The sequence below is a fragment of the Aquarana catesbeiana genome, linkage group LG03 (assembly GCF_042186555.1).
Source record: "Aquarana catesbeiana isolate 2022-GZ linkage group LG03, ASM4218655v1, whole genome shotgun sequence".
In the NCBI taxonomy this organism is placed as follows: domain Eukaryota; kingdom Metazoa; phylum Chordata; class Amphibia; order Anura; family Ranidae; genus Aquarana; species Aquarana catesbeiana.
In genome coordinates this window covers 692,516,197-692,526,535 of record NC_133326.1, presented here as the reverse complement: position 1 = coordinate 692,526,535, position 10,339 = coordinate 692,516,197, and the positions used below count along the sequence as shown (strand labels likewise).

The 10,339-nt window shown below is 37.0% G+C and overlaps 1 protein-coding gene across 1 annotated transcript; it reads right to left on the bottom strand.

Annotated features, from left to right (window-relative positions):
- Positions 1-2,109: 2,109 nt before the first annotated feature.
- On the bottom strand, positions 2,110-2,814 carry LOC141134200 (olfactory receptor 5G25-like). Its single transcript, XM_073623781.1, has one exon. The coding sequence runs from the start codon at positions 2,812-2,814 to the stop codon at positions 2,110-2,112; it is 705 nt and encodes a 234-aa protein (XP_073479882.1).
- Positions 2,815-10,339: the final 7,525 nt, after the last annotated feature.

Below are 10,339 nucleotides of genomic sequence, written 5' to 3'. Positions count from 1 at the left end.
GAACTTTTTGGCCCTAATTCTAAGCGGTATGAGTGGAGAAAACCAGGCACTGCTCATCACCTGTCCAATACAGTCCCAACAGTGAAGCATGGTGGTGGCAGCATCATGCTGTGGGGGTGTTTTTCAGCTGCAGGGACAGGACGACTGGTTGCAATCAAGGGAAAGATGAATGCGGCCAAGTACAGGGATATCCTGGATGAAAACCTTCTCCAGAGTGCTCAGGACCTCAGACTGGGCCAAAGGTTAACCTTCCAACAAGACAATGATCCTAAGCACACAGCTAAAATAATGAAGGAGTGGCTTCACAACAACTCCGTGACTGTTCTTGAATCGCCCAGCCAGAGCCCTGACTAAAACCCAATTGAGCATCTCTGGAGAGACCTAAAAATGGCTGTCCACCAACGTTTACCATCCAACCTGACAGAACTGGAGAGGATCTGCAAGGAGGAATGGCAGAGGATCCCCAAATCCAGGTGTGAAAAACTTGTTGCATCTTTCCCAAAAAGACTCATGGCTGTATTAGATCAAAAGGGGGCTTCTACTAAATACTGAGCAGAGGGTCTGAATACTTAGGACCATGTGATATTTCAGGTTTCTTTTTTAATAAATCTGCAAAAATGTCAACAATTCTGTGTTTTTCTGTCAATATGGGGTGCTGTGTGTACATTAATGAAGAAAAAAATGAAAATGATTTTAGCAAATGGCTGCAATATAACAAAGAGTGAACAATTTAAGGGGGTCTGAATACTTTCCGTCCCCACTGTAGCTGCATCGGTAACTTGGTTTCCTGTATATTGAAGTGTAAGGCTTGTCATCCGTGATGTATACTGCGGAGCCTAGGAAGTTGACATGTGTGTTTGAATAATCCATTTTTAGTTTTATTAATGTGTGAAAAGTGTTGATCAATGAGTAAAACTGTTTTAGATTTTCTTCTCCTTATGTCCATATGATGAAAATATAATCAATATAGCGATAGTATCTGTATGTCTTTTTTTGGTATGCTGTTCAGAAATTTATCCTCCAGGTCAGCCATAAATAAGTTTGCATATTGGGGGGAGGGGGACATTTTACTTCCCATAGCAGTACCCATACATTGGTAGTAAATAGGGGAATAACAATGTTTTAAAATTAGGTGAAAGAAAATTCATCACCCGAGAGTCCCAGAGTTTCTCAAATTTGGCTACTTTATCTAGCAGCTTAGCTTCTATCTGAGCATGGATCATTGCTTCTGTGACACTGTTTTGAGCTGCAAGAACACAGAGCAAGGGAGTTTTCCAGGCATTTTCTATTGTTTGTATGGCTGCTGTGGTGACTTACAGGGATATACAATGTAATACTGACATATAATCACACACACATAGGTTGGACTTGATGGACTTGTGTCTTTTTTCAACCTCACCTACTATGTAACTATGTAACAATGTAACTTGAAGTAGTAAATTAAATTATTGATGGGTTATGGTCTGGTTTCTTATGAAAAGTGAAATGTCCATGCTACCTATTTATAAAATGAATAAATGATAAATATATAATATGATTTCCTATAAATGTCCCAAAGTGAATACAATTAAAAAGAAGGTTGCTGCTCACATCTAAATGCGTTCTAGCAAGGTCAGGTGAACAACTATCAATAATTATGCAGCAATCCCTAAAATGTGTATGTAAAGACAAAGCAAGGTCCATAAAGCCATGGATGAGCGAGTTTGGGGTGGAGAAACTTGACTGTCCTGCACAGAGTCCTAACCTCAACCCAATAGAATACCTTTGGTTTGAATTAGAGCAGATACTGCAAGCCAGGCCTTCTCGTCCAACATCAGTGCCTGACCTCACAAATGCGCTTCAGGAAGAATGGTCAAACATTTCCATAGACGCACTCCTAAACCTTGTGGACAGCCTTCCCAGAAGAGTTGAAGCTGTTATAGCTGCAAAGGGTGGGACAACTCAATATTGATCCCTACGGAATAAGACTGGGATGCCATTAAAGTTCATGTGCGTGTAAAGGCAGGCGTCCCAATACTTTTGGTAATATAGTGTATATTCAAAGTCAAAGTTTCATCCTATACCTTCCCATCTAAAAGTTCAGGCAAATTTTTCAATGAAAATTTGACTTTAGTGTTGTGCTAAACTAAAAGAGAAGCTGATGAGTTTTCTCACAGATTTCTTAAAGTCTTTATTCCTCAGGCTATATATGATTGGATTCATCAGTGGGGTGACCATAGTGTACAGTAATGACAAGAATTTAGAAGTGTTCCATGACTGTCCTCCACTAGGTATCAAATACACACAAAATAAAGTACCGTAATAAATGGAAACAACAGTCAGGTGGGAACTGCATGTTGAGAAAGCTCTCTTTCTCCCAATGTTGGAAGGGATTTCAAAAATAGTGACTAAAATATAAATATACGATACACTGACAATACAGAACGGGATCACAACCAGTAAAGCGATCATTGATTTCAAAGCTATTTGAATAATGGTTGTATCGGAGCAGGAAAGTTTTAGGATTGGAATAAGATCACAGAAAAAATGGTCAATTTTATTGGGACCACAAAACTGTAACTGGAAAATGGTTGAGGTGGTAATAATATTTAAAAAATTGCTTAAAGTCCAAGATGTGAAGACTGTTACCCAGCAAAACCTGTGGTTCATTAGTAAATGATAATGTAATGGTTTACAGATGGCCAAATATCTATCATAAGACATCACAGTCAGAAGAAGACACTCCAAAGTCCCAGAAACAGCAAAAAAATAAAACTGGATGATGCAATCAGAAAATGATATCACGGGCTCTTCAATTAAAACATCACGGAGCATGTTAGGAAGAAAGTCGCTTATTAGTAAGATATCTGATATGGATAACTGGGAGAGGAAGAAGTACATGGGAGAATGGAGGGATTTGCTGTAGGACACCAGTGCGAAGATTAGGAGATTTCCACATATTGTCATACAATAAATCATAGCCAAAAGAAAAAAGATCATATATTTTATACTCTGAGAAGTCTGAAATCCTAAGAGGTGGATTGTGATAATTCTGGTAACATTTTTTTCATGCATAACCTGAAAAGAAAATATTTTTTAATGCGTGAAATATATGGAAGCAAGGAAGGAAGGAGAAAAGAAAGGAAAATTAAACTTGTTTTACCTTTAGAAGTTTGAAATTCTGAATGAAGGAGGTGTATTGTGGTAGGTCTGGTCACACTTTTAACAACCATAACCTGAAAACAGACAATCATACTGTATAAAGTATCTTTACCCAGCTATTGAAAATAGCTTAGAGAAAGAAGTCTAGTTTAAACAATATAGAAACTATAAGGCCTCTTTCACACAGGCATCATAAGTTCAGTCACAGATTCAGATGTTTACATCAATTACATCCTGTCAGAAACCACGAATCAGACTGAGACTGAGACAGAAGTACAGTTAAATCAATGGATAGTCAGACAAGCCAAAACGTCAGGAAGCTAGAGATGAGCGTAATAGAACAGCAAGCAGGATCTGGAGCCAGAAGAAATGTCAGCCAAGCAAGTCTTTAACAGCAACATAGGAGAGCGTCTCTAGAGATGTGACCAAGGCAAAGGTAGAGATCATCTGGGCTGGACGGCTTAAGTAAGCAGGACTGATGAGCAGGATATCATCAACAGGTGAGTCACTGTAAAAAGATAGGAGCTAGCAATTAGCCGACAGCTGAGCGGCCAGCTCAGAGAAGGAAGGGCCCAGCCCTGACACATCCATCTTCCATTTACTTATGTTCTTTTTACATCTGATTTTCATCCCTTTTCATCCATCTACATCCATTTTTCATCTGCTCTCATTTTTTTAAACAAACAAAAATGCAGACTTGTTTCGCTTGAAAAAATGACCTTAACAGATATGGTTGAAAAACTGATGTTAACTAGACATGTACACTGCTAAAAAATGTTTTCTTTTTCGTTTCATTCGTGTATTGTTTTTCCATTTTTTGGGTCATTTGTTATGATCTCAATTCAGAAATTCGTAAATACGTAAATTTGAAAGTTCATAAATTCGAAAAAAAGAAAGAAAATACGAAAATTTGAAACAATAACTAACTAACTAGTAATAACTAATAGGGCGTACACACGGTCGGACTTTGTTCGGACATTCCGACAACAAAATCCTAGGATTTTTTCCGACGGATGTTGTCTCAAACTTGTCTTGCATACACACGGTCACACAAAGTTGTCGGAAAATCCGATCGTTCTGAACGCGGTGACGTAAAACACGTACGTTGGGACTATAAACGGGGCAGTGGCCAATAGCTTTCATCTCTTTATTTATTCTGAGCATGCGTGGCACTTTGTCCATTGGATTTGTGTACACACGATCGGAATTTCCGACAACGGATTTTGTTGTCGGGAAATTTTATCTCCTGCTGTCCAACTTTGTGTGTCGGAAAATCCGATGAAAAATGTCCGATGGAGCCCACACACGGTCAGAATTTCCAACAACACGCTCCGATCGGACATTTTCCATCGGAAAATCCGACCGTGTGTACAGGGCGTAACTATTAAATATTGGAATTTCCTTTCAAATTAGGCTGTTAGTGAACGGTACGAATACGAATTTATCCAAAGTCACGAATTATCCGAAATAACAAATGCCGCAACTAAACAAATGGAATGGAATGAATTAATAATAAATAATAATAAAAAGTTTTTTTTTAATTTTTATTATTGTTATTTATTATTATTAATTTGTTACGTTCCATTCGTTTAGATACGGCATTAGTTATTTCGGGTTAATTCGTTACTTTGGACAAATTCGTATTCGTTACGTTCACTAACAGCCAAATTTGAAAGGAAATTCCAATACCTATAATTTAATAGTTAGTAATAGTTAAGTTATTATTAGTTAGCTATTATTTCAGATTTTCGCATTTTCGGGGTTTTAGGATTTTCACATTTCGAATTTCCGAATGTCCGAATTTCCGAATTTTCGAATATTCAAATTTGCGAATGTTCGGAAAAATTTGTTAGATGGGTTTTCATTCATTCGGATATTTTTGAATTAACAAATTTGTCGAAATTCGTTAAAAAACGAATTTAGAACAAAACAAATTGCACGTGTCTAAAGTTACCGAACTATGTATGTTTAAATCTGTTTGCCCATAGGAGTGCATCCATTTTTCACATGTCGACAAACGGATGAAAAACAGACAAACAGAGAGCCCATGTGAAAGGGGCCCAACCATTCTTGCAGTATACAGTAAAGCAATATAATGAGAAATGCTAAAATGTAAAGCCAGCCATTCAGAATTACTGGAATACAATCATTAAACATGGAGTCTATGCTAGAGGTACTGCAGTTTACATGTTGTTTATAAATAGATAAAGTAAAATTTTATCATGTTGGCTATTTTACAATGCCATCACCACTCTAAAGTATACTGGACTCTAATGCCCCATACACATGATCAGATTTTCCGACGGGAAATGTTGGATGTGAGATTGTTGGTGGAAAGTCCGACCATGTGTATGCTCCATCGGACAATTGTTGTCGGACTTTCCACCCACAAATGTCGGCTAGCATGTTCTCAAATTTACTCCCAACAAATGTGTGTTGTCGGATTTTCCGAGCGTGTGTACACAAGTCCATTGGACAAAAGTCCAAAGTACAAACACGCATGCTTGGAAGCTGAAGCGGTCGGTCTTGTAAACTAGTGCTCGTAATGGAGAATTAACATTCATGACGTGGCAAATTATGAAATCTCCAAACGCAGCGCACAATTCTCTTCTTCTTTAATGGGATAATAATGAAGCTGCTTTGCTGGTGATACTGATGGAGTTATTGCAAACAAATTTTCAAAGGTTTTTTTTTTCTAGTGATATCAAGAATAATAATATTATATATTTTTTTTTTTACCACAAGTTACCACAACACCATTATCCCGTAGTTTTTAAGAACAAAGATACAACTATGTTAGTGTCAATTTTACATTGTATTTTTTTAAATGTAACTGCCTACTCCCAAACTGTCATTTGAAGTAAAACACATAGCCAAGTATTATTCTCTCAAATTTTTTATTGTGCATTAAAAAAAAAAAAAAAAATTACACATGCTATCTGCCAATAGAAAATAACCAAAAAGTGCATTCTATGCATCCAAAAACATAGACAATATACCAAATCAAATCATTATTCAACCAAAACAAGAATGTCAAAGCAATAACTCCAAGGCCAATAATAAATAACACGTTATCTCCTCCAATTTCGCAACATGGCTGGTTGACGAACGGCCGTTCAGAAACGAACTGAAAAGCACGAAATGAAAAGCGATAAATGAAAAGCGCGAAAACAAAAGCGTGAATCAACACTCACCAAACTTCTACTAACACGGAATTAGCAGAAGGAGCCCAAAGGGTGGCGCTAAAGAGCTGAAAAACCTACGTATGTCTAGCACGTCACTGCGTTCATAATTGTTGGCCAACATTTGAGTGACCGTGTGTATGCAAGACAAGTTTGAGCCAACACCATTCAGACAAAATTCCACGGTTTTGTTGGTGGAAAGTCCGATTGTGTGTACGTGTACAGGGCTTTAGACTAGGTTCACATCTATGTGAATTGGATGCAGGTTTCCCTGCACCCAATTCGCATGACAGAAGATTCTTTATAGAGCCGGTTCACATATCTCTGTTGCAGCTGCGTCTTTGGCTCAGTTTCAGGGTCGAATTCAGGCAAAAATTCAGCCCTGGTGCGCCTCCCCGAAATGGAGAGCAGGGGCGCACCGGAACCTCTGCTGTGAGCCGCATCAGAGGTGTGAACCCAATCTTAAGGTAATAACATAACATTTGAAAATATACTTACATCATCTAACAATCAGTTGAAAGTGGATAGTTCAAGTGCGATATTAAGATGAACGCTTCACAGCCATGTGATGTGTCTCCACCTAAGGTAGCATTATCTAATTATGCAGGGTATTATTGCTTTTATAGATAAGCAAAAACGTTATATGAAACTGTTGGGGATCCCAAGTGTGAATTGATATTTTCATGGGATTCATTATCATTATACGGGAAACAAATGTTTTTCTAAAATATTTATTAACAGAGAGAATGGTAAAAGAAGGATACATTAGACTATAATTTATACACAAATTCTCAGTTTTCAAGAAATATTTCAAAATGTACAGTAATAAGTCTAAACCACAGTGCTTTCTAATAGATTATACATGATCAGTAATTATTACCATTTCATTATGAAGAAAGAAAGAAAGAAACCAACAAAATAATAATATACCAGCTTATCTCAGACTGGGACCAGTTGTGTGAGGTCATGTCATTTTTTTAATCAACTTCGTTGTTCGACAGCTGACATAGAGACTCACTCTATTGTTCATTTAAGCACAAAAAGAATCCATTTTGTATAACAATTTTGCAAAGCCCATTTTATATGACTTTATGCTAGAACGCTTTCTCTCTTACTCCCTCCCTTCTCAAGGTTTCAGTTTTGCAACATTTAAACGCTTCAGCCCCAGAAGATTTTACCCCTTTCCTGACCAGAGCACGTTTTACAATTTGGCACTGTGTCGTTTTAACTGACAATTGCGTGGTCGCTCGACGCTGTACCCAAACGGAATTTGCGTCTTTTTTTCCCCACAAATAGAGCTTTCTTTTGGTGGTATTTGATCTATGGTTTTTATCAGTTTAGGCCAATATATATTCTTCTACATATTTTTGGTAAAAAAAACCCAAAAAAATCACAAAAGGCGTATATTGATTGGTTTGCGCAAAATTTATAGCGTCTGCAAACTATGGGAAAGATTTATGGCATTTATATGGCATTTGTATTATTATTTTTTTACCAGTAATGTCAGTGATCTACGATTTTTAGTGGTACTGCAACATTGCGATGGACAGATAGGAGCCTTTTAACACATTTTTGGGGACTGTTGACATTTATACAGCGATCAGTGCTATAAAAATGCACTGATTACTGTGTAAATGTCACTAGCAAGGAAGGGGTTAACAGTAGGAGGTGATCAAGGAGTTAAATGTGTGTTCCCTCTGCATGTTCTAACTGTGTGGGGATGTGAGTGACTAGGAGAGGAGCCATATCATTTTTCCTACTTGGTAGGAAGAAAAGATATGGCTCCTCTCCTCTGACAGCAGAGGAATTTGTGTGTTTACACACAGAAATCCCCATGCTGGCGCTCGTACACGCAATCGAAAAAAACTATCAAATTGGAAAAAATGCTACCGCATTCGAAAAAAGTTTGATCGTAGTCCAAAAAGTAAACTATATATAACCTTTTTTCGAAGTTCGAATTTTGCATAGAATGAAATCGAATTTTAATAGAAAAGATTAGAATAGAATAGAAAATGATAGAAAAGAATAGCATAGAAAAACAATGGAACAGAATAGGAAAAACATTATATATATATATATATATATATATATATATATATATATATATATATATATATATATATATATATATATATATATATACAGTGCCTTGCAAAAGTATTCAACCCCTTGGCATTTTTCGTGTTTTGTTGCCTCACAACCTGGAATTAACATGGATTGTTTGAGGATTTGTATCATTTAATTTACAGAACATGCCTACAACTTTGAAGATGCTTTTTTTTTTATTGTGAAGCAAACAACAAATAGGACAAAATAACAGAAAAAGTCAATGTGCATAACTATTCACCCCCCTAAAGTGAATACTTTGTAGAGCCACCTTTTGTGGCTATCATAGCTCCAAGTCACTTGGGATAAGTCTCTATGAGCTTGCCACATCTTACCATTGGGATTTTTGCCCATTCCTCCTGCAAAACTGCTCCAGCTCCTTCAAGTTGGATGGTTTGCGCTTGTGAACAGCAATCTTTAAGTCTGACCACAGATTTTCTATTGGATTGAGGTCTGAGCTTTGACTAGGCCATTCCAACACATTTACATGTTTCCCCTTAAACCACTCAAGTGTTGCTTTATCAGTGTGTTTGGGGTCATTGTCCTGCTGGAAGGTGAACCTCTGTCCTAGCATCAAATCACACAGAGAGTGGTATAGGTTTTGCTCAAGAATATCCCTGTATTTAGCACCATCCAACTTTCCCTCAACTCTGACCAGTTTCCCAGTCCCGACTGCTGAAAAACATCCCCACAGCATGTTGCTGCCACCACCATGTTTCACTGTGTTGTTTGGTGATGTTGTTTGGGTGATGTGATGTGTTGGGTTTCCTCCAGACATAGCGTTTTCTTTGATGGCCAAAAAGTTCAATTTTGGTCTCATCAGATCAGAGCACCTTCCTCCATACATTTTGGGAGTCTCCCACATGCCTTTTCGCAAACTCAAAACGTGCCATTTTGTTTTTTGCTGAAAGTAATGGCTTTTTTTGGGCCACTCTGCCATAAAGCCCAACTCTATGGAGCGTGCGGCTTATTGTTGTCCTATGTACAGATACTCCAGTCTCTGCTGTGGAACTCTGCAGCTCCTCCAGGGTTACCTTAGGTCTCTGTGCTGCCTCTCTGATTAATGCCCTTCTTGCCCAAACCATGAGTTTTTGTGGAGTTTTTTGTGCGGCCGTCTCTTGGCAGGTTTGCTGTTGTGCCATGTACTTTCCCTGGTTGTGATAGATTTGATGGTGCTCCTAGGGATCATCAACGATTTGGATCTTTTTTTATAACCTAAACTTATACATCTCCACAACATTGCCCCTTACTTGTTTGGAGAGTTCCTCGGTCTTCATGGCAGTGTTTGGTTAGTGGTGCTTCTTGCTTAGGTGTTGCAGCCTCTGGGGCCTTTCAAAAAGGTGTGTATATGTAATGACAGATCATGTGACACTTAGATTGCACACAGGTGGACATCATTTCACTAATTATGTGACTTCTGAAGGTAATTGGTTGCACCAGAGCTTTTTATAGGCTTCATAACAAAGGGGGTGAATACATACGCACATGCCAATTATCAGTTTTTTATTTCTGAAAACTAGATTTATGTATATATTTTTCTAATTTTACTTCACCAAATTAGACTAGACTTGTGTTCTGATCCATCACCTATAGTTCAGATTAAACAAACATTGAACTAAAGGCTGTAATGTAACAAAACAGGTAAAAAGCCAAGGGGGTGAATATTTTTGCAAGGCACTGTATATATATGTATATATATATATATATATATATATATATATATATATATATATATATATATATATATATATATATATATATATATATATATATATATATATATATATATATATATATATATATATATATGTTTATATATATATATATATATATATATATATATATATATAACATTTTCCGAAATTTGAATTCCATATAGGATGAATTTGAATTTGAATAGAAAAGATTAG

What these genes read in the sequence shown, in the direction of transcription:
- LOC141134200 (XM_073623781.1), bottom strand. Translation starts at nt 2,814, where the DNA reads ATGCTCCGTGATGTTTTAATTGAAGAGCCCGTGATATCATTTTCTGAT.